General features: G+C 41.5%; 1 protein-coding gene and 1 long non-coding RNA gene across 7 annotated transcripts; one reads left to right on the forward strand and one right to left on the reverse strand.

Annotated features, from left to right (window-relative positions):
* Positions 1-3,405: 3,405 nt before the first annotated feature.
* On the reverse strand, positions 3,406-8,384 carry LOC119877164. Of its 2 annotated transcripts, none has more exons than XR_005372277.1 (2): positions 8,220-8,384; positions 3,406-4,041 (listed from the first exon to the last, which is right to left on the reverse strand). It is a non-coding gene; the product is annotated as an uncharacterized LOC119877164 (long non-coding RNA). The 2 variants fall into 2 exon arrangements; XR_005372276.1 differs by having other exon boundaries at positions 7,675-8,384.
* A 169-nt stretch (positions 8,385-8,553) lies between these two features.
* Positions 8,554-24,018, forward strand: YPEL5 (yippee like 5). Of its 5 annotated transcripts, none has more exons than XM_038561186.1 (5): positions 9,802-9,818; positions 10,712-10,757; positions 11,371-11,602; positions 20,174-20,338; positions 22,097-24,018. In XM_038561186.1, the coding sequence occupies exons 4-5, from the start codon at positions 20,198-20,200 to the stop codon at positions 22,319-22,321; spliced, it is 366 nt and encodes a 121-aa protein (XP_038417114.1). In that variant the 5' UTR covers positions 9,802-9,818; positions 10,712-10,757; positions 11,371-11,602; positions 20,174-20,197; the 3' UTR covers positions 22,322-24,018. The 5 variants fall into 5 exon arrangements, with proteins under 5 accessions (XP_038417112.1, XP_038417116.1, XP_038417115.1 ...); XM_038561185.1 differs by lacking the exon at positions 9,802-9,818 and adding an exon at positions 10,059-10,113; XM_038561188.1 differs by lacking the exons at positions 9,802-9,818; positions 10,712-10,757; positions 11,371-11,602 and adding exons at positions 8,597-8,709; positions 19,408-19,444.
* The last annotated feature ends 888 nt before the right edge of the window (positions 24,019-24,906 follow it).

The raw sequence follows: 24,906 nt of genomic DNA on the forward strand, positions 1-24,906 counted from the left end.
TATATCAAACCACTCTTCCTGTACTTTGGTGATGTGGGCCAGTACATTTCCTTCTTATGCTTCAGCTACTTGAAGTTGGATTTCTGCTCTTCACAACCTACCACAGTTGAGTGATACTACTAGAAGATGCAAATTCTTAACATGATCACTTTTTGTATCAACCCTCAATAAAAGTTGAGTACAAACTAAATTTTAAAATGCTGGCAGCAATAAAATTTATCCTTATCAGTTTTCTGATTGCTGAAGTTAAACACAGACATTGTAAAATAGGTTTATGAAAACTAGGACCGAGTATAAAATGGTTATCTCAGATTTTGATCTGTACCTATATAAATACATTTAATTATCTTATTATTTTACAAAAATTGGATAAGACTATGCTTGTAATCTTGCAGCTTCATCTTCCACTTAATAATGTATTTTGGACACTATAATGTAGCAGTTCATGTACCTCTGCTTGGTGTTTTCAGTGTTTATGTTCAAAGTGTGTCCTCCTAAATGTCTATCATTTGTAATGGCAGTCACTAAGAGGGCACGTTATCTCATTGATGGAATTCTAGCTTAGAGCCCAGAGAGACCTCTGCTATTGACTTTGTGGGCAGGTAGGTTTTGAAAGAAGTTGAATGGCTCGTATTTCACCTCCGTGATATAAATCATGTCATACTGTTGGCAGTATTTCAAGAGCTCTCTCAATTCAGGGTTGAACCACACAAGAGAGCCAGCAGGCATTTGCCTGGCCATCTGCCAGGTGACCTTAACATTCTGTAATGTGGTCAGTACAGGCGAAACAGTAAAGCCTGCTCATTCGGGACTTCTAGACTAGCTTCATAATCAAGAATCATGAAAATAATAAGAACTAACACAATAGCAAGTTTCATTGAGCATTTGATAGGTGCCAGGGACATTGGCTAAGCATTTGACATTAGTTATATTCTTTAATGTTTATAATAACCCTAAAAAGCTAGTAGACTATCACTACTTTAGTAATTAAATAGAAGTTCTCACCCATGGTCAGATAGCTAGCAAGTGGCTGTGCTGGTATTTGACCTCAGCCTAAATAACCCTAAAGCCCCTATTCTTCACCAGCATTTATTCTGTTCTCCAATTTGACTCAGCTGACTTGTGACATGTATCTATCCTTACCCCAGGACTTGGGTTTTGAGGTGTAAAAGTTTTTAGTATTGGGAAATTTTGTGGAAATTTGACTAAAACCGTTGTTGTTGGTTTACAAGAAATTTAGGGGCAATATTACAAGATCCTTTTGGTTGCTACAATATGATGCAAGAAAGGGTAAGAGGTTTGTAGGCTGGAGTTCTGTTCCCTGACACCTCTGACATTTGCTGAGTCAGACTTCCTAAAATCATACATATTAGAAAGAATATAGTTATGTGCAGTAACAAAATCTATACTAATTGTAAACAGCACCAAGTCATTAATAAGAAAACTCAATATAAAATATGACTTTAGGAAAATTGGGTGATGTATTAATTTCCTATGGCTCCTGTAACAAATCACCATAGACTTTGTGGCCTATAACAATATAGCTTTATTAACTTACAGTCCTGGAGGTCATGAATCTAAGATAGGTCCCACAAGGCTGAAATCCAGGTGTCGGTGGAGTTGGGTTCCTTTTGGAAGCTCTAGGGAGGATCCATTTCTTTGCCTTTCCTAACCTCCAGAGGTGTGTGCATTCCTAGCCTGAGATCCTGCTCACTCCGACCTCTACTTCTGTCATCACGTCTCCTTCTCTGATTCTGACTCTCCTACTTCCCTTTTTTCAGTTGGTTGTTATTGCTGTTATTTTTGTTAGAAAACCTAATTTTTTAATTGTGGTAAAATACACAAAACAAAGTTTAGCATCTTAACCATTTTTGAGCATACAGTTTAGTGTTATTAAGTACATTCACACTCTATACCCATGGAACAACTCCTCCTCCAACCTAGCAGGCATAATTCTGTGTTTCTATACATTTGGACGATTCTATACACTGAATATAACTGGAGTCATACAATGCTTGTCCTTTTGTATCTGGTTTATTTCATTTAGCACAATATCTTGAAAGTTCATGTCATAGCACATGCCAGAATTTCTTCCACTTTAAGGCTGAATAATATTCTATTATAATAATATTCTATGTTTTTCTTATTTATTGAAGACTATTCAGGTTACTTCTAGCTTTTGGCTATTTTTTTTAGGTTCCCAGACCCAACTCCCCCCCCCCCACACAACACCAAGCAATTCTTGGACACTAGTGGGCTGAATAATCAAATATTTCTTATAAATTGTTATATTGTACTATTGTGAATAATGCTGCTAGGAACATGCGTGTACAAATATCTTTTTGAGACCCTGCTTTCAATTATTTGGGGCACATACCCAGAAGTGGAATTGTTGTATCACACAGTGATTTTATTTTTAATTTTTTGGGAACTGTCATACTGTTTTACATAGCAGCTGGACCATTTTACATCTCCATTAGCAGTACATTGGGCTCCAGTTTCTCCACATTCTTGCCAACACTTTTGTTTATTTTGATAGTAATCAGCCTGGTATGTATGAAGTGGCATCTCACTGTGGTTTTGTTTTTCAATTCTCTGATGGTTAATGTTGAATATTTTCATGTGCTTATTGGCCATCCTACCTCTCATTTATAAAGACCCTTGTAATTACATAGGTTTACTTGGATGATCGCAAATTCTCTCCCCATTTAAGGATCTTTAAATTAATCCCATCTGCAAAGTCCCTTTTGTCATATAAAATATAATGTTAACATGTTCCAGAGATTAGGACATGGACATCTTGAGTAATGATGGGTGTAGCGGGGGAAGGTCATTATTCTGTCTACCACAGGGAACTACTATACTGCTAAAGCCAAGAGAATTAAAAGTTTGAAGAATGAATGTTTGGTTGATGATTTCAAGCACTGCACAGTGTCTGTGCAATCCAAAAAGATTAAGCTGAATTTTATGATCAGCTAAATTGAGCTATGAGACAGCCTTTGGTAAAGTGGCAGGGCTGCAACTCAGGAGAAGTTACTAATATTTGTATGTAAACTATTAATTTGTGATTGTATTTTGCATATATAGGTTTCTCCCTAAAGAGCTAGCCTGTTTGATTTACCCAGAGTTCTCATAGGTTCAGGTTAAAGTAAAAAACATGCAGTCTCCCCCATCCTGGAACCAAAAAACCCACAAAAAACAAAAACCCCCAACATGCAGTTCCAGACTAGTATGGCAGCTCTACTCTGCAGCATTCAGGGTACTTCCAGCTGTCTGTTCCACCATCCCTCCGGTGAGGTCCTGGTCCTTGTGGTCCAAGTGTCATCCACATTCCAGGCAGCAGGATGGAGGGGCAAAAATGAAGGTGATGCCAATATACAGCAAGGGGAAAGATAGACAAGTTACTTAAGAGGTCACTTGGGTTTTTTTTTTTTTTTTTTTTTTTCTTTTCACTTGGGTTTAAAACTAAGGTGTTTGATGTGAGGGCAGATTACTTGTATGGAGAGTCCAAACAAGAGAGAGATGGTAAGTACTTACAGTGATTGAAGGAGCCATGGAGATCATGGTTTACTGGCAGACAGACACAAGAGGAGGAGTGACAACCCTGGGCCTAAGGAAATATGTGTTGTTTGTGCTGTTAAGACAAGATGTGGATTCTGTTAAAGACTGACTGAGTCTCAAGATCCAACATGTTCTCCGGGTATAGGTGCCCATCGGGCTTTGGGAAGGAAAAGAGATGGTTTTCCTTCTAACACTGGAGAAAGTGCCAAGAAAATAGGTGATAGAGAAAGAAATATGGGACTGAGAAACTTTGAGGTAGGTCACCTCTGGCAGTCTTAATCTGACTCTAAATTATGAGGCATGACTATCTGCAGAGAGTAACACAGGTGGGTAGAGGCCCAAGTGTTTCAGGGCGTATTGAGCAAAGAGATTCACAAGGCCATGGGAGGTGTGAAGAGGCAATGGAGACTTACAGCTGTGCATGAAGCACTCACTTGAAAGGTAGCTTACCTCTAAGGGCACAGCTCCAGTGGAAGAGTCCTTTAAAGCAAGAGAAAGAAAATCAGAGCAAAGGAGAAGTCCGTGGAAGTACCAAGAGAAAGGCATTCTGGGCATTCTGAAAGTCTGATGCAGGTTTTGTAGTTATACTGAATTACCTATTGGGGCATATCAGATAGTTTCAGCCAGAAAGTATAGTCAGCAACCAGAATAAAGCACCATGGTATATTGGTATTTGTTGATACACTCATGGTTCTGATTTTACGCATGAAGAATGTCAGAGTTAGAACTTATCAAGTGATAAAGGAGCTTTTAACCCAGGGTGCCTAGGTGGCTCAGTCAGTTAAGTGTCTGCCATTGGCTCAGGTCCTGATCCCAGAGTCCTGGGATTGAGCCCCACAGCGGGCTTCCTGCTTGACGGGGAGACTTCTTCTCCCTCTCCTACTCCCCTTGCTTGTGCACTCTCTCTCTGTCAAATAAATAAATAAAATCTTTAAAAAACAAATAAACCAAAGGAGCTTTTATCCTCAAATGCAAAGCTGATTTAATGTTGGAGGTGGGCTACTGTACTATATCATACAATGAAATAGAGTAAAAAAAATATTATCTTAATAGACACCAAGAAAGTATTTGATAAAATTGCATACCTAGTTTTTACTTAAAAAAAAAGGAACCTTACAAACTAGCAATAAAGGAATTTTTTGACAGAAATATCCACACGTGTACTCAAAGATACTTAAACATAAATAAAAGGCAAATGACTTGAAAGAAATAGGCAAAATGATGATCATTTGAAGACAGAATAATCTAGAAAATTCAGGAAAATAAGCTACAAAATCATTATTTTTCCTACAAAGTAACCAAGAAGAGTTGTAATAATATATAATAGAAGTTCCACTCACTAACCCCCTCTGTTAGTTTCCTAGGCCTGATCCAACAAAATCCCATAGACTAGGTGGCTTACACAACAGAAATTTATTTCTCACAGTTCTGGAGGCTGAAAGTCCAAGTTCAAGGAGTCAGCAAGTTTGGTTTCTACTGAGGCCTGGCTCCTTGGCTTGCAGGTGGCCTCTCTGTGTCCTCACATGGTCTTTTCCAGGGATACCCCTGGTATCCCTTTGTATGTAGTAATCTCAATCTCTCTTTTTTTTAAAAAAAGCAAACTTCCAATATTCTATACATCATTTGGACTTGTCTGGAGTCTTGGAAACTTGACTACCCTACATTCTAAAAATGGACCTTGAGAGCTTGTTTGGGGGTTCTAGCAGAGGAATGCAGCTACTTGTATACCCTCGCCTGAAGAACAGTCCTTCCCTGTATCAGGGAAGGTCATCTTCTTCCATCAAGCATGTAGCTTCAGGGAGGGACACAGGTACATGGAGCAGTAAGGGAGGAAGGGGACACCTCCCTAGCCAGCCAGATCAGCCAAATCAACCCTGCCGATCAATGGAGTGACAAAGGTCACAGCCAGATTGCCCTTGTATCCCTAATCTTCTCCTTTTATAAGGACACCTGTCAGATTGTTTTAGGGCCCACTGTAACAACCTCATTTTAATCAAAATATAGTCACATTCTGAGATACTGGGACTTAGGATTTCAATATATGAATGAGGAGAGTTCACAGTTAAGCCCACACCTCCAGAAAATATACAATACTTAAATATAACCCTAAGAAGATCTATGAACAACCCAAAGGAAGGCAGCCATACCATGAAAATATACAGAAATACATAAAGAATGGATAAATGGTGGTGGGGGGGTGGATAAATGGGTACATACCACGTCTTAGTTGGAAAGTCTCTGTATTATAAAGTTCCAATTTATCCTCAATTTAATTAAACTAAAAGGTAACACAATTGTAAGCAAAAGCCCAACAAGATCTTCTTTACATCTCTTATCCTTTTTCATTTTTCTTCCATATTTGTTATATTACCTTCAACGGTATATTCTTTATTTCTAAAGGGTGTGCCACCATCAGCTGGATCCATTGTCTTCCACCCCAAACTCACCTTCCCCACTGCCCTCTGCCTAGCAATGGGACGTCATCACCCTATCAGTCACCTAGGAGAAAATCTCTGGCTTATTTGGGAAAATTCTTTTTAGTCCACCTATAAACAATCAATCAGTCACGTGCAGCCATTTTTGTTAAAGTTAAACCCATTCCCCCCATTCCATTCCTAATTGCCCTCCTTACCTCACATTTGGATTTTAACTCTGCACATCACCATCACCTAGATTAATCTTTCTAAAGTACGATTTTTTTCATCATTCTCTTCCAATTTACAAAAACCCAGTTTAATAACTCTACTGGGCAGCCTTGGGCACGTTAATCACTGTGTTTCAGTTTGCTCATCTGTAGAATGGGGATAATAGTACCTACCTCATAGAGTTTTCATGAAAATTAAATGTCACAAAGTATTAATCTGTAGGGCACTTAGAACAGTTAGCACTTTCTACATATTTGCTTAGTAAATATCTTCCTCATTGTTTTACCTGATGCTTAAAAGTGCTCACTTTGGGACACCTGGGGGGCTCAGTGGTTGAGTGTCTGCCTTTGGCTTACATCGTGGTTCTGGGGTTCTGGGATCAAGTCCCGCATCAGGCTCCCTGCAGGGAGCCTGCTTCTCCCTCTACCTATATTTCTGCCTTTCTCTCTATGTCTTTCATGAATAAATAGTCTTTTAAAAAATAAAAATTAAAAAAAAAGAGGGAACACTTAGAACAAAGTCTGATGTGAAAAGGAAAGTTGTAGGGCAGCCCAGGTGGCTCAGCGGTTTAGCACCGCCTTCAGCCCAGGCTGTGATCCTGGAGACCCAGGATGGAGTCCCACATCGGGCTCCCTGCATGGAGCCTGCTTCTCCCTCTGCCTGTGTCTCTGCCTCTCTTTCATGAATAAATAAATAAAACCTTGAATAAAAATAAAAGTGCTCACTGAGGAAAACTCATTCCTGAGGGCTAGACACTGTATGCCCTTTCCAAATGGTTATTTTCAGAAATACTTGACAAATAGGTTATCAGTGAACACACGTGTTCCTTACAGCAGTATATTTAATAGAAAAATATTGAAGTATGTCTTTAGAAAAAATGTTTAATAAAAGATGGTGAAGTCATACTATGGAAAACTGTGGAGAGAGACAAAGATAAATTTGTAAATAAAAGTTGCATTTGCTATGGAAGGATGGCCGTAATATACTGAGTGGTGGAAAAAAAAAAAAAAAGTCAGCTGATGAGTAAGAGGCGCAATATGCTCTTGTAAACATTTGTTTCCAGATGAATAGGATGCACATGAAGCTGTACGCAGAGGACAGAGGTTTCTGTTATGAAATGAGGCTGTATGACCTTCCTACAGTGAACAGGTTTCACTTTTATAATTAAGGCTAAGCAAAAAGAAATAATGAAAAGGAAACTAAAAACCGTTTAAAATCTCCTTATCTCTAGACCTTTTGCCTTTGATTTTTAGTTTTTTATGTGAACTGCATGAAAATACTGGTGATTTTGAGGTTGATGAGAGGTCAGATTGCCAGGATTTGCTTCAACACCTCTATCCCACTAAAAGGTGGCTTTAAACGCCTTGCAGATGAACCTCAAATGTTAGTCTTTATTTTTTGCCCGAGCGTCATCAAATAGTGATTGATGCTTCATCCTGAAAGTCAGGCAAAGACTTGATGTAATTACCTGGGAAATTCAAAGAAGAGGAGACGCAAAACCTTCTAAGTGAAGCACTGGTGAGGGTTGGGGGACCAGCTACCCTCTTCAACAACAACAACAAACAACAACAACAACAACAATCTCAAGACTTTCAGAGGTAGAAAATCCTCATGTAGAATTTTCTCATCTTCTTGATAATCACTTCCAGCACCAAGAGAAGATTCAGAGTTGTAAATTAAGTCGGGCACACCTGAAAAACGCCCTTTTCCATAGATGTTCTTCGGGATTTCCTATATGCCGAGACTCCAAAGAGTTTGGGGTTCGTAAATAAAAGGTGGCCCTGTGTAAGGCGTGACAGCAAGTAAGCAATCTCAAAGAAACTAATGACGCGGTAGGGTTTTAACGACTCAGGCACCTGCTTTGCCTAGAAAAACAGTCTGTTTTCATTTGTCATCCCCGGGGCCTCAAAAAGCTAGGCCTTAGCCACCACCTGGTGACGCGGAGGACGCGCGAGGTCTCACAGCGGCCGCAATTAGAAAGGCTGAGCCTGCTCCTTTAAGGCGCTGACTCACGTGGATGCTGTGTTGTGTGCGCTCAGCTGGGGAGGAGGTGGATCCTAAGTCTCTCCGCATTGGCCGCCTCGGGAGAAGGGGCAGAGCTGGCCTCGCTGATTGGCTGCGCGAGTCCGAGGCGTCGAGCCAGGGGCGGGGCGAGCGCGGGAGCCCGCCCGGGGTCTGCGGCTGCTGGGAGGGGCGGGCGGCTACGCGGAGGGGAGAGGGCGCGGGGGGAGGGTGCGGCGGGAAGGGGCGGGGCCCGGCGGAAGGGGCCGGGTGCCGCGGCCGGGGGCGGGGCCTGGGAATGAAGGGCGTCCTGGGCCAACCGGGAGAGCCGACGGCCCGGGGGGGCGGGGCCGCGCCGAGTGATTGACGCGGAGGCCCACCCGGGGAGAGGCGGGGCCAAGGCCGGGGCCTGACTAAACCCGGAGACTCGGGCGGCCGAGGGGCTTCATCCCGGCTGAGGAGCTACAGCCGCCGGCGGCCGCGGGCCTCACAGCCGCTCTGGGTGAGTGCGGCGGGCGCGGGAGGGCCGGGCTCGGAGCCTGGGGGCGCCGGGGAGGCTCCGGGGCCGACGGCTTCGAGGCGCTCCGGGATCGGCCCGGGGCGCCGAGGGCGGGCGGGGGGCCCAGGCAGGAAGTGCCTCTTCTTCGCCGCGCTGCCCCCGGGGTCCCCGCGCGGCCGCCTCGGGGGGGCGGGGGGGCGGCGGGGCTGCGGGGCTGCGGCCGCCCGGCTGCTCGGTTTCCTCTTTGTGAGGCCCGGGCGCGGCGGCCGCCGTCGGCCCTCCCCCGCCGCGCAGCCGGGGCGACCCCTCAGCCCGGCGGCCGCGCCCCCGCCCCGCACCCGGGAGGCCCTTCCGCGGCCAGTTGGGCCGGCGGCGCCCCCGCCCCGCGCCCCGAGCCCCGCGCCCCGGCACGGCCCGGCCGCCCCGCCCCCCCCCCCCACGGGCCGCGTCCCCGCCGCCGTGTCGGGGGCGCGCCGGGGTTGGGCGCCGCCGCGGCCGCCCCGAGGCCTGCCCGCCGCGGCCCCACCGCGCCCTCGCCGCGCCCCCGGCCGGGCGTCGAGGCAGAGCTCCGGGGCCGCGATCCCGCCGCGGCGCGCCCCGGCCCGGCCTCTCAGGGTCACCGCCGCGGGCCGCCGGCTTTGTGTCTGCCGCGCCGGGTGGCCGCCGGCCGCCAGGGCCCCAGGGGCGGGCGCGGGCGCGGGGCCCCGCCGGCCGCGCGGAGGGGGGGGGGGCGCCTGCCGGGCCGCCCCCGGGCCGCCGGGACCCCGCGCCGCCGCCCGCTCAGCTGTTTCCGGCCCGCGCCTGTGCTGCGGGAGGAGGCCGCGCGGCGCTCGGCCCGGCCCCTCCCGATTGGCCCGCGGCGTCACGTGCCCGCAATCAGCTGGGGCCAGCTGGGGCGGCTCGGGCGGCCTCGCCGGGCGGGGTGGGCGTGCGCACGCCCGCCCGCACCCCCCTGACGCCGCCCGCCGTCCGGGTAGCCGCGCCGCGCACTGCGGATTGGGAGCCGCTCGGGAGCCGCGAGGCGGAACTGCTCCCCGAAGAGCTGTTGCGTCCTGACGCCTAGTAACCCCCCCCTCCGAGGGAGAGCCCGGGAAGGTGGACGACGAGCTCATGTATTTTTAAACCTTTTTTTTTTTTTTCTTCTTCTTCTGTTTACAGAGCCCTGTCGGTAATCTGAGGATTTTTATTCCAGGTCTCCTTGACAGATGGAAAACCTGAAGCGACCTCAGGCTAGCTAACCCTCTGTTTTTGGAAAACTAGACTTGCTGGTGAAGTCACTGAGGTCCGGGGCGGGGGTGGGGGGGGGGTGTAATAGGATATTAGCTCACTTGGTCGTGGCCGTGTCTACAGTGTTGCCGCGGCGTTCCGACGCAGACGAACCAAAATACACACCAAGTGTTCCCCGGGGTAAATATTTCTGCCAGATGTGAAGTGTCCTGGTGGATTCTTTTCCTAAAACTTTATTGCGTTATTTGTGCTGTGTTAGATTAAGGGGGTTACTGAGAACTTTTCTCGAGAAGCCTGTAGCCTAGTGAAAAGTCCTAGGCAGACAAAGTCGAGTAACAGTGCAAACTTAATTGTTAGTAAAGTAGGAAATGAGTGTCGCAGGAGTTGAAAAATAGGGCAGTGAAGAAGAAATAGGTAACTGTGGAGTGGATCGGGATTGCTTAGACCTACAAAATGGGAGGAGAGCTTTTGGGCAGACAAGCCTAGGAGGAAAAACTTCGGCCTGGAGCATTTACAAAATAGAAGGTGGAATTTGGCACACAATGTACGTTTCCGCTTATATCTGTCATCTTTCTGGGTATGTACTGGAACACCAGGTAGAACGTGCCTCCTTGGAAAGGACTGATGCCTAACTTTATCATGCCCTCACCCAGCTCAGTGCCCGACAATACAGGCCTACTGGTTGATTTTCTTTTTAAGTTGATCTCTAGCAACTATCTTACCTATAGGAGAAGGAGATAATAAAATGTGTTCAAGTAAATTATTTATTTCTGTACAGGGGAACTTAGGAAATCAGATTCTGAGAAAACAGTTTTTCTAAAAAGGTTAGTAACATGTGACTTCTAAAAATAATATCTGGTTGGGTCATCAAGGACTTTTCTCTGGACTTTATTTGCCTTTTGCTCTACTTAAGTGGTAGGAGAGAGAAAAAGGGTTAGAAACCATTAAAAGGGAAGGGAAATAAAGCCAAAATTAAGTCTAAAAAGAAGATATTAAATTAGACACTACCCTCCAACATAGTCCTAACATAGCCCTAAATTATGTGCATGAGATGTGAAAGCTAGTTCTAAATATATTCATGGATGTGAAGATAGTCCTAAGTACACTTGCACCCAAAATACCATTTTAGGTTTTGGAGAGCCTAAATGGCTATATAAATCATTATCCATTTTTCTGGTAATCCGGTGTGCTAATACCTGGGTAATGTAGAAACTGAACCTTAGCTATGACATGAACTTGCTACTTGACACCTGAATTAGGAAACCAGACGGTTAATATTTACTCCAGTCCACCCAGTAAGGTTTTTTTGACTCATGGTATTTCATCATAACAAATGACAGATCTCGAATTTGTCTTGCCAATGGGTGTTTGGGGGAGATTACCAACTCGGATTGTTTAGCTGACTCACTGAGTTACATGATTACTCTTATTTTCTAGTGATGACTAAACAATAAGTATTATAGAAATATAGTAAACCTGGAAAGCATTCAGCAACAACAAAGGCAATTATTTGAAGAACCAAAACAAAAATATAGAAGCTACTGCCCATTGAAGACCTGATTCCACAACCAGAACATCATTTGATACAGCAAAGGAAACTAGTCGGGTATTGCAAGAGAATTAACAAGAGGAAAACAGAGCTTTGTCTTGTCACTGAAACCTTGGCTTGGTAAATATTTTGTACAAAAATTGGTAAATTGGTTTTATGGATGGAACTCAATTTATTTTCTCCCTTGTAGGTTTTCAAGAGTTTAGTCACAAGTCAGTATGAAAATAGTTGATGAGAGAATAATAGCATTAAATGTTAATTCTAGTAATCAACCCAGCACGATTAAAAGTCTTTAGGTTTTATGACTTCCTTTGTCTTAGAGAGAGGAGAGACTGAAAAACAGATAAACAAACATGCTTCAGCATGTTTTCATTTTACCAGAACCATTACAAAACACAGTCTTCTCTGGAAGGGCAGATTTCTTGAACCCTTTCTGCCCTAGGCCTCTGCATGTTCAGTTCCCTGCTGTAGAGCGTCTTTGTGGGTTACATCTGCCAACCACCTCCTGGCATCAGAAAAGCCCTGCTCGCTTGTCCAGCAATAGGTAGTGAACCAGTATTATCTGTTCTGTGTTCTGCGGAAGTGCCCTGAGGAAACCATTGCTTTACAGAGGAAAAGTCTGTGAACAGGCGTTTTTCTCATCAGTGGATCCTTAGAGATGCAAATCAATACCTGCTATTCTCCCTGGTATTTTTAGGGCTGGACTGTATGATGGTTTCTTTGGCCAATTCTACTTGCCAGGGTTGGATCCCAACTGGATTGTTAATTACAGGAAGGGCTAGAACTATGACACTGAGAATCTGAGATGCTTCAGAAGGTTTCTAACTTTTGCTTGTTATTTCTGTCACCTCATTGCTTAGCTTTGTGGTAATTAACAGGAGGTGAAGCGGGTTAATTGTTTCATATTTTTTCATGTTTTCTTTAATAGGACGGGGAAGTTAAGATGGGGAACGTGGAAGAAGGAAATCTACTTTTATTGCATTTGTTTAATATTTGTGGTGTGCCAGGCACTATTCTCATAATGGATTATCTGCATTGAATTCTCACAACTCAGAGATGGATATTGTTGAAGAAGCAGAGGATACCTTATCCAGAGTTTACACAGCTTTAAAGGGCCAGAGCTGAGATTTGAACCCAGGCTGTCTGACTCCAGAATTCAAATATTTGGGCCACATTGTTTAAATCCTGGGGATAAGGAGAGAAGGAGGTAGCAGCTTGGTATATATTATTGATTTTTGTAATCTTTTTAGAGCTGATCTGATTATAGAAAGTTAAAGATTTTAGCTAGAAAAACCTGTGAAGAAAAGGCGAGCAGGATTAAATTGATCCTGTGCAAAATACTCCTGTTAATCCTTAAACCTGAGTGCCAACTAAGTTTACTTTTTTACTGAGAAAGACTGTCTACTTCCCCCCGCCCCGCCCCAAAGATTTTCTTTATTCATGAGATAGGCAGAGGGAGAAGCAGGTTCCCCGCAGGAAGCCCGATGCAGGACTTGATCCCAGGACCTTGGGATCAGGCCCTGAGCCAGAGGCAGAAGCTCAACCACTGAGCCACCTAGATGTCCCAACTGTCTACTTTCTAAGTGAAAAGCCCTTTTCACTATCTGAGAGATTTTTTTTTTTTTTAAGATTTTATTTATTCACAAGAGATTGGGGGGGGGGGGGGGAGGCAGAGACACAAGCAGAGGGAGAAGCAGGCTGCAGGGACCCAGATGCAGGCTTGATCCTGGATCCCAGGATCACGTCCTGAGCCTAAGGCAGATGCTCAACCGCTGAGCCACCCAGGCGTCCTTCAGAGAGTTTTTAACAGGGGTCAGCATACTTTCTGTCAGGGGCCAGATAGTGAATTTTGTGAATTTAACAAGCCATAAGATTTCAGCCACAACTATTCAAACTGCCATGGCAGTGAGAGAGCTGTCCAGTATAAATAAATAGGTGTGGTTATGTCCCAATAAAACTTTATCAATGGACACTGAAATTTGAATTTCACGTAGTTCTTATGTGTTACTAATAATCTTTTGATGTCTTTTTTCCTACCATTTAAAGGCATAAAAACCATTCTTAGCTTGTGGGTCATACAAAAATCAGTGGTGAGCTGAATTTTGTCCACAGGCCTTAGTTGGCTGACCCCTCCTTTTAAGGAAAATATATAGCAATGAACCAAAGAACAAGGTACCTTATTTGTCATTGATTTTGTGTGTGTGTGTGTCTGTGTGTACATGTATGTCTATGTGATATGTATATGTGTTTGCATATATATTAGCTGTGAACAAGTAGAATTTGAAATTAAAAACAATAGTGTCTAGCATCCCTCCAAAATTAAATACTTAGGTATAAGTCTACAAGATCTATATGAAGAAAATAAACTCTGAATGAAATCAAGAATGAAATGTAGTCTTCATGTTCATGGGTAGGTATTGTCAAGATACCAGTTCTTCCCAGCTTTAGATTCAATGCAGCACCAATCAAAATCCCAATAAGTTACTATACGAATATCAACAAGCTGATTCTAAAGTTTCTATAGAGAGGTGAAAGAATAGCCAATACAGTATTGAAGGAGAAAAATAAAGTCAGAAGACTGACCACCTGACTTTAAGACTTAATATAAAGGTTCAGTAATCAAGGCAATATGATATTGACCAAAGAATAGACAAATAGATCAATGGAACAGAATAGAGAACTCAGAAATAGATCCACATAATTATCATCAGCTGATATTTGACAGAGGTGCAAAGGCAATACAGTAGAACTGAAATAGTATTTTCAATAATCGGTGCTAAAACAAACAACTGGACCTCCACATCAAGAAAAATCTAGACACAGACCTTATACCTCATTCACAAAAATTAACTCAAAATCACAGACCTACCTGTAAAATGCGAAATTATAAAACTCCTAGAAAATAACATAGGAAAAAATCTAGATGACATTGTATATGGCAGTGACTTTCTAAATACAACACCAAAGGCATGACCCGTGAAAGAGAGAATTGGTAAGATGGATTTCATTGAAATTAAAAACCTCTGTGCAAAAGACATCAGGAAACCGAGAAAATAAGCCACAGGTTAAGAGAAAATATTTGCAAAGCCATCTGATAAAGTTCTTATCCAGTATATCCAAAGAACTCTTAAAAAACGCAACATAATGGCAAATAGCATATAAGATGCTCCATATCAGATGTTCCATATCAGATGCCATTACGGAAATGTAAACTAAAACAATGAGATACCACTGCACACCCACCTATTGAAATGGCCAAAATCCTGAATACTGACAGCACCAAATGCTCAAGATGATGTATAGAGTAACAGGAACTTTCATTCCTTATTGGTGAGAATGTAAATTGCTACAGCCACTTTGGAAGATGTAGTAGTTTCTTAAAAAAACCAAACCTAGCTTATGATCCAGTAATGTACTCCTTGGTATTACCCAAAGGAACCCAAAACTTCTACCCATTCAAAAACCTGCCTTTTATGAATTTCTGAAAGAAAAATCTTGTTTTTATACTGTAAACCTAAACTTAAAAAAAAAAAAAAAAACCTTAAATCTCAATTAAAATGTAGTCCACATTGTCTGATTTTTGAAATAGTTGACCTAGAACACAGGTTTGAACTGCATGGGTCAGCTTATACGTGAATTTTTTCGATAAATATAGTACTGTGGATGTGTTTATTCATAAAGTTTTCTGTTCTAGCTTTATTGTAAGAATACTGTAATGCATTCAACATACAAAAGGTGTTATTTGACACATTTATTTTGTCAGTATGTCACTCGGGTCAACCATAGGCTATTAAGTTTTGGGGGAGTCAATGGTTATATGCAGATTTTTGACTGCAAGGTTGGGGGCGTGGTTGGCATCCCTAACCTCACCCCCCACATTGTTCCAGCATCATCTGAAATACATTCCTGGAGATACTGTATTTCATGGATTATTCAAAGCAAAACTTTTTCCCTCTTACATATTCTGTAAATTTTTAAAAGATTGTATTAAAAGGTAGATGTTCAAAAATGTGATTGCTTCACCAGAGTCTCCTATTAAAATAGAAATTTAAAGTTCTAGGTAGCTAAGTGTACTATTGAAGGGGAAGGAAACTGAAACAATTACTAAAATGTGATCTTTAGATCATCTGTGAATTTCACTTATATTTTTAACTTTAGCCCTTCAGTTTCCATTAATTTCAGATAAACTGGTAATAGGCTCCTAGTAAACAACCACGTTTGGTATTTATTTGAAGCTTTTAAGGATTTTAATAATCTGGAACCAAGAAAAGTTAGTACGAAAGAGGCCTTATTTATAAAACGTGGGAAATGATACTAACTAGAATTAAGATTATTAAATGACTGGGTTTTGCTTGAAATGTTAAAAAGGAAGAAAGCATCTTAAAGCTTTAGCTATAATGAGTTTAGCCCTAGTTTTGGTTAGAAACTTGAACGTCAGCACTGACAGATCCCAAAGCATTCATTTTATTACTGAGAGACACAGTAAGGTACCCCTAGGAACAACAGAGAGCATTAGTCATCTGTAAAGGCAGCTCAGTTTTAAGGTGTTTTTAAAATATGTGACTGAAGAGATCTGGATGTCTACTAAGTCTAACATATCTGGGAAATATTTTGGATCTAAAAACAAAAATAGAAAATAGATCGCTGGTTGCCTGTGACTGTAGAGGGCTTTGTGGGAATTTTGGGGGAGGTGATAGAAATATTCTAAAGCTGGATTCTGGTGATATAAAGTGGCACAACCTTATAAATCTAAAAATTATTCAGCTGTATACTTACAGTAGCTAAACTTTATGGTATATAAATTATTCCTTTAAAAAGTCTGGGGACTTTTTTGTTACAAGAATGAGCTATACTCTGTCAGAAAAAGAGTTTCAAAGTTTGTAGAGGAGTGGTTTTAGAGAGCTCTTAGAGATGGTGGGGTGCCTGGGTGGCTCAATCGGTTTGGGCTCAGGTGTGTTCTCAGTTGGGAGATCAAGCCCTGAGTGGGTTCCATGCTAGGCATGGAGACTGCTTGGGATTCTCTCTGCCCCTCCCTCCCCTTCTCTCTTTCTCCCTCTCTTTAAAAAAAAAAAAAAAAAAGCACATGCCTTTGACCTTATTTTTATAGCGCTATTCAGTTTAACACAAATGTAGGGACACCTTGTGAATGTGCGTTGCATTTAATACACATTCTCTGCCCACAAGAGGTTTATCTGGAAGGGATGAGAATTTGAATTAAGACATTGACAGGGAAGGAGGAAAGACCTCTGAAAATGGATTTAGGAAGTATTGTTAGTTTTTCAATTTCTGTGAGAGGTTGCCAAGTTTTACTAGTTTAGGAGAGTGTGTAATTCGAACTGGCCACCAACCAGGAAAGGAAATACAGGAAGGAACAGCATAGAGGCAGAAAGGGTACGTGATAAATCTGAGGGAGAAAGACCATGAATCTAGTAACCCTGTAGTCACTATAGAATGAGTAGAGGGAAAAGAACTGGAGCAAGGTTTTATTCAGGCCCCATCACATAGACTTTATTTCTTCCTCTACAAAAGTAGGGTGACCCTTGAAAAACTGTCCAGATTAAATGTGGTGTATATGAAGTACCAAATGCAGTGTCCCATACAGTGTAGACACTAAATAATTACTAGGTCTAAGGCAGAGTTCAGTATATCCTCCAGATCCAAAGAAACCTAATTCAGAAGTTACGTCTTCGCTTTTTTTTTTTTTAATGATAGGCACACAGTGAGAGAGAGAGAGAGGCAGAGACACAGGCAGAGGGAGAAGCAGGCTCCATGCACCAGGAGCCCGACGTGGGATTCGATCCCGGGTCTCCAGGATCGGGCCCTGGGCCAAAGGCAGGCGCTAAACCGCTGCGCCACCCAGGAATCCCACATCTTAGCTTTTTAATGACCTTCCTCCTTAAATAACGTGGCATTCTGATTGATATCAGCCTCTTGAGAATTTGGATAGTGTGAGTCACTAGTAGGTTGAGTTTCTAGCCCTGCAAAACTAAGGCTTAACACCTAGAACCCAATGACCTTGCAGAGATTTTTCCACTTCTGACAGAAAGGGAGGTTTTGTTTGCTTTTTCTAGATTCCATGGTATTCTAGCCTATCTTTTTGGCAAATAACTAATTTTACAGTTTTATATACATATATAGTACTCTATAAATGGAAACCACAACTAGGAATAGTGATTCTGCACAGATATTTTTGGTCTTGGTAATGAGTCATATAATTGAATCCAGTAAAAATACTTGGGTAAAAGTAAAAAATAGACTGAATTTGAAGCAAGGAAGAGAAAGCATGTTAAATCTGTTTACCCCATTTAGGAATAAAGAGCTTACTTGTATCCAGTAGCAAATGGTCACAGCTATATTGTAATTTTGAGTCAAAGATAGAATGATGCAGGTAGAGGGTACAGGGAGAGTTCATTTTGAAGTCCAGTAGTATGTTTTCCACAGCAGCATTGTCTGCCGTGGCCAGTTCAAAGACCTCTAGTTATTCCTGCATTATGGTTGAAGTTATGATACGAACTTTTTGAAGGAAAATTGGTTTTAAAGTAATGAGTCCCAGAAGCCCAAGCAGGAGGCTGAATCACTGCACTTTCCTGGTTTTCAGAGAAATACAGAATCTGAGGATTGCATCTTGAGAGGTGAGACTGTAAAACCTTGCTGTGGATTACTTTCTGTAGCTGATGAGCAGTAAGAAACATGACCCAGATCACCTGTTTACAGGTGTTGTATGCTGTGGTTATATGAAGAGTCATAAACTCAAGTGTCTTACAAGGTGGAAGATAATTATGTGATGCAGAGTGTGGTGACTGAGCAGACCCAGTGTGACCTTGGCGGAGTCCTAGCTACCACTCACCTCCAGTCATTGTTGCCATATGAGAACACGTGACCCATGGGCCAAATCTCCCCATTGTTTAAAAAAAAAAGCTCTTCAACGAATTCTCTCATGTTTAATGGTGGCCCACATGTTTTTTATTAATAAAAAAAATGGGCCAAATTATATGTTTTGTAACAGAAGAGTGGTTTTGTTGATTGCTGTCTCCCTGTGCTACCAAATGAGTTCAGCCTGCAGGCCTAAAATTTGCAATCTCTGACCTTTAACAAATACTGTGCTCTTAAGCATCTGAAAAACCGGAATGCTATCATTTTAAAGTCTGGGAAACAATTAGAACTCTTAACCTTTTGTCATTTTGCAGAAATGTAATCAAAAAGCTAAATATCATTTCTTAAGTCTTGTTTTCATCCAGGTTTTATTCATTGACATGTTTGTTAATGTGCAATGGTTTTCCTTTCAATAGCCACAAATTTTAATTGTATTTACCATTTGTTTTTCATTCTCATTGATCTTCCATATTGGAATGTTTAATGAAAGTCCTAATGATCTTTGTGATAATGACTTTTCTGGTATTAGAACTGCCTAACAACTTATTAGAACTGCCTAACAACTAAGACAGTTCACAGATGTACGAAGGAATGATGAAATTTCCTTTTTAATTTGTAATGAAATTTTCCCAAATTTAAAATGACAGTGGATTCTTATTACAGACATAGATTGTAGGGTTTTTTTTTTCATAGTGGCAGCTATATCAGCTCTGCATGCCGTTTTAAGGATATGTGATATAAATATTTGAAACTCAGGGCTAATACTATACCAGGAATAAATTTTTTTTTAATGAGAACTATAGTATATTCTTGACTATATCTACATCTTTAAAAAATAGTGTTTAAGAGGATTAATTGCTGTGAATTCTAGGAGTTGCACATATTAACTCTTTTGAAATACTGAAGTGATTATCCTTGTTTCAGAATTTGGTTTCAAAGCTTCTTTTTTCAGTGTTTTAGCACTTCCATGATTTATTAAATCAGTATGATTTCTGAAATATAAGTTATGTAATAATGGCTTATCTTTCCCTTTTCTGTGCTTGTTTTCCTAGTCTTATACCAGGGTAATGGGAGAATTTGGGCTTTCGGGTGGGTAAACTGCATTCCAGCCATGATTGTCTGTACTTGAAAGCGGTGTGACCTTTGATCAGTTAATAACTTTGGATAATTTATGAAATGGGGGTGATAACCTCACCGAGTTGTTGTGACAGTTTTGAAGTGAGAAAGGCACCGAGTTCAGTGCTCCACAGACTCCAACTTAACTGAAGTTAGTACCAATGCCCCTAAGTGGTTGGGAGTGTACCTGATGACCAGAGCTGTGTGCTCCTAACCACAACTACCCTCTTCTTATTTTCTGATTGCCTCTTTTTCTACTCTTGTGATCATACCACGCATGCCCCACAAGTCTTTCCTAAATTAATATGCTCAGAATGTATACTTAACACTTTGGTGAAGCCTTTTTTCTCCCATCTCTGCCTATGCTTCTCATTATTTGGTTTCTGATTCTGTGTTTTCTTCCTGCGTTTTTCACACCAACCAAAAGAGAAGTGATATTGTTCTGGCCTTGCCTAAACATGTTTGCTTCCTTGGCTCACTGCTTCTAAACAGCTCTTAGCTTGATATGCCTGTTTATTTGTTCAGTGCATGAACCTTGGATCCTTTAGTATAGAGTGAGCTACTTCCCAAATGGAGTCCCAAAGCTGAAATCGCCTATATTTTGTTTATATATATATAGTTGTCTATTATCCCCACCAAGTAAATACCAACAATTTTTTTCTTAATCATAATGCTTTCTTGTCCTTTTCTGTTTGCTTCTAGGTTTTTAGAACTTCAGCTAAAAAAATGGGCAGAATTTTCCTTGATCATATCGGTGGTACCCGTCTGTTTTCTTGTGCAAACTGTGACACAATCCTGACCAACCGCTCAGAACTCATCTCTACTCGGTTCACAGGTGCCACTGGCAGAGCATTTCTTTTTAACAAGGTTGGTGGGAAAACCAGTTGCATTTCCCTAGTGGGTTCAGTGGATACGTATGACAGCAGTACCAGAATATCCCTCAGAGCTTGAAGATACCAGAAAGAGTCAGAAGGAGAGCTACAATCTGCACGTAGAAATGGGATCTCAGGAAGACATTACTAGAATGTGATATTTATCTTTTTTATTGCTTTTTCTTTTCTTTCTTTCTTTCTTTTTTTTTTTACTGTGGAAGTTTAAAGACTGTGTTACAGTAAGTAGGGTAGTCTCTATTGCTTCAGAACATTTAGAATAATTTAGTAGTGACTTCACAGACTATGGAAGAAGGGGCAGAAATACCTCTCTTCCCATATCACTGATTTATCCTTTTAGGGAGATAGCTGCATTAAGCTTTCATAGCTTGACAGTGCAAGTGAATAAAGATCATCTAACCAACTTCCCTTGCTCTAATTTATGTTCACCAATCATCCTGATTATGTTGTGGTTTATTGCATGCCAACAGGAAAAGTGTTTCCTGATTTACAAATTAATGACTAGTCTGCCTGCCTCTCTAATTTCTGGCTTGCTTTTAAAATTGGTTGATGTGATTCTGCCTCCTGGAGTCTAATGTGTACTAGTAGAGTTGAATTTCCCAATCTTTTAGGCTGAGAGACAACTAGTCTAGGATACTGCTCTTAAAAGTTAAGCTCAACTTCCCCAGTGGACCACCCCTTTTTTCCATTTAGAAATCAGCTTGTCTCTCAAAGAATTGATAGTGTATACCTATTGATCTTTCTTTACATATAGAGCAGGAATTGGTACACTATGGCAGGCCAGCTACCCTTTGTTATAAATGAAGTTTAATAAAGCACAGCATGCTCATTCATTTATGTATTGCCTATGGCTGCTTTTGTGCTACAATATTAGAGCTAAATATAAATAGTTAAAGATTATATAGCCCTCGAAGCCAGAAATACTATCTGGCCCTTTACAGAAATGTAAAGCTTAGAGGATCGTTGGACATTCAGAATCATTGGAAATTTTTCACAGATTATTTGACCTCAGTTGAAAACTGTATATCACAATTTAGTAGGCCTAGTGTGACCTAGCTGGTTTATATATAAAATATATTTCCAGAAACAAATTTGGCAAACTTTTTTTTTTTTTGTGGAATACCTATTGTATACCAGGTTCTCTTTCATTGGTAGCCTTATTTGAACTCCTCATTGAATGGTGAATAACAGTTGGACCCAAATCAACATTTTATGGTGCCAGGTTGAGGACTCTTCACTGCAACAGAAATGTAACTAGTGTGTGTAAAGAGTGTGGCTTGCAGGTAAGGCAGTACATGCAGGGTACAGTAGTGCAAGATTGTATTAGATGACAGTGCAGTACAATTTCCAGATGTTGGGATCCCTGGGTGGCGCAGCGGTTTGGCGCCTGCCTTTGGCCCAGGGCGTGATCCTGGAAACCCCGGATCGAATCCCACGTCAGGCTCCCGGTGCATGGAGCCTGCTTCTCCCTCTGCCTATGTCTCTGCCTCTCTCTCTCTCTCTGTGTGACTATCATAAATAAATAAAATTAAAAAAAAAATTAAAAAAAAAAAAATTTCCAGATGTTTGCCTCTCTGGGCAGCTTCCTAAAATAGCTCTGGGGAAGGGTATGGTAGGTTTGACTAAAGTGACGACTGCTCTTTGCCTTTCTGACATTGCACCAACCAAAACAACATGTGCTTTTTTGGCACAGAACTTACAGGGATTGGCAATTTTGTGTTCTTGTGTTTCTTAGGTAGTTAACCTGCAATACAGTGAAGTTCAGGACCGGGTCATGCTCACTGGCCGCCACATGGTTCGAGATGTGAGCTGCAAGAACTGCAATAGCAAACTCGGATGGATCTATGAGTTTGCCACTGAAGACAGCCAGCGCTATAAGGAAGGCCGTGTGATCCTGGAACGCGCTCTAGTACGAGAGAGTGAGGGCTTCGAGGAGCATGTACCATCTGATAACTCTTGAAGAAAAAGAGATAACTCCATCTTTTCCCAGGTCTCCTTCACTGAAAACAAAAATCTACTTACATACACTGTCACCTTAGCATCAGGGTCGGATTCATGAACTGCGGAACAAGAGGTTGTGAGAATCTAAGATGGAACCTTTCTTTCTTTTCTTTCTTTTTTTTTTTTTTAATTTCCAATTTTCCATCCAGCAGCAGTGTGTAGAGAGAGTATTATGCAGATGCCGTTAATTTTTTTTTTTTTTCCCTGTGTTTACATCTTGAGGCAGAATAGTCTGTCTGCAGCTACCTGATGGGCTATGTGAGGGGAAAAAAAAATCTGGGCTATTGGAGTGAAAAAGTGTGTTTTGTGTAAATTTTGAAAGGAAAATGTGTCAAGAGCATGGTTTTTAAACTTACTTGGGCTTCGTTTAAAACATTTTTTTTTAAACCCAGTTATTTCACTTGACTTGCTAGCTTCAGGGAAGAGGTCCAGATTTGCGACCAGCGCTAAAGGTTCAGTGTTAGATGGCTTGTGCTGGCCGCTGTGCCATGTTCTTGTCAGAGATGAACCGTGGCACCAGAGCCCATCCTTCCTTGTCAGTCTTGACCCACAGACGTCACCATTCCTAGTTATTTGTCACCATCTAATCGGTGTTGATTGGAAACTTTTCCTGAAATGGGGCAGAACTGCTTGGTTGTCTTTTCCATGTAACTTAAGCATAGTAATATAAATAAAGTAATAGTTGGATGTTTTTGGTCCTGTGTTGCTTTTAAAAACACCTTTTAAAAGAAAAGTGGAGTATTTGATAAGTAATTTTCATGATAGTGTTTCTTTTCCTCTCTTGAGCTAAATTGTGTATAAGAGATTACTTTGTTTAAATTAAAGCATACTGTTTAAATCCATAGTACCTTGTTTAGAAAAGAGTTGAACAGAATGCCAGTGTGCGTTCATGCAGAAAGCCTCTCATCTGCATCTGTTTTAAACGAAGGGGAAATTGGAGGAGGCTATCTAAAAATAATGCTTTGCAAAGCGTTTTCAGCCTCTCAGTTTTGTGTTGATTTTGACAAGTCTGTAGAACCTAATAGTTTCATCAAAGGGCTAGATCTGTCATTAGCATTATTTTCTCAGATCTTCCCTCCGAAGTTCGGCTATTGAAATTAAAACTGTACTTGGTCCTTTCAGGGATCAAATTTGACTCAGGGTGTTATTTTAGCCCCAAACTTACAACATTATGAAGTATTAAAATATAAATGTTTCTTTATCCAATCTATTTCTAGATATTCTAGTATTTGTTTCTGATGGAATAAATGACATTAAAATTGGCTCATTATTTAAATGTATGAATGGATGTTTGAGTGCTCAATCTCTAGGTCTTTGTCTAGAAAGGATGTTTGCCTCAACTAGCAAAATCTTTTTGTCATTGATATTAGAAGTGACTTCTGAGTACAGTTAAGATTAAGTTTCTCCTCTTTGCCTTCGGCTCTTGGTTAGAGGCACAGGTCTCTGATTAAGTAGGTGTATAATATTGCATTTGAGATAAGTGGACATGAATGAGCTTTCCTTTACCATGGAATAAATCTTCAAGCTTTAAGAAACAGCTTTCATTCCCATTCATTTTCCATACTGGCCTTTGATGATATGCAGATCCCTGGTAGCATGCCTTACCTGCAGCACTATGTGCATTTGCTGTCACAATAAAGTATATTTTGTCTTGCATTGGTGCAATACTACTTATTTTCCACTGACCCTGGTCTAGTAATCATCTTGTCTTAGTTTTAACGTAAACACAGGTTATGTCTTTGAGTAGCTATGGCTTTCTTCACTTAGCACTGATGAGGTGACATTCTGGCTTAGTTAACTTGACCCGATCTACACCAGGAGATAACTGAATTCACCAGTAGTAACTTCTTTGTGATGATTTTGCCTCAGACACTGAAAAATAACAGTTTAGTATATATGAACAAAAGAATGTCCTATCACTAGGTTAACTTAGGTAACTGGCAGGTACCACAACGAACAACGAGGTCCTCTCTCCCTGCCTTTTAAAAACTGGTATTTGCAAAACTGAAAAAAAAGCAACATGGATGGATTGGATTGTTTACAGAAAAGCGAACACACTGTTCACTGGAGATGGGAACCCATTAACGGCAATGATTTTGCTTTGGGATGAGGAGGTTGACCAAACACAGGGGAGAGCATACTACATAATAAGCAGGTTACTGGGGTGGGTGGGTGGTGTACAAGTTAAGCTTTAATCTTTGAAGACTTTAGAACCCTTCCTCTTAATTTTAGGTGCAGTGGCCATATTTGTTTTGATTTTAAACAACAGGAGTGCTTTTATTTAAAGAGAACCCCTAAAGTGAGTATCATTGGGATTAAGGACTTGTTAGTAATTACTGCAATGATTTAAGTTACCCTAGTGAGTGGCTACTTTTGGATTGGAGGAGAAAAATTGTACCATATCTGTTCTGTAAATTTATTCATAAAAGTCCTGTGGGATGTTTCATTTATAGGGTGGCCCCCGCCAGGGGCCGAGATCAATCCATAGGTAGTTTGGATACGACAGGATTGGGCAACTACCCATCATAAAATATTCAGAGACAT

Source organism: Canis lupus, chromosome 17 (assembly GCF_011100685.1).
Source record: "Canis lupus familiaris isolate Mischka breed German Shepherd chromosome 17, alternate assembly UU_Cfam_GSD_1.0, whole genome shotgun sequence".
Classification (NCBI taxonomy): domain Eukaryota; kingdom Metazoa; phylum Chordata; class Mammalia; order Carnivora; family Canidae; genus Canis; species Canis lupus.

What these genes read in the sequence shown, in the direction of transcription:
- YPEL5 (XM_038561184.1), top strand. Translation starts at nt 20,198, where the DNA reads ATGGGCAGAATTTTCCTTGATCATATCGGTGGTACCCGTCTGTTTTCT. An exon ending in GAGCATTTCTTTTTAACAAG is followed by an intron (nt 20,339 to 22,096) that starts GTTGGTGGGAAA and finishes TGTGTTTCTTAG; the next exon opens with GTAGTTAACCTGCAATACAG.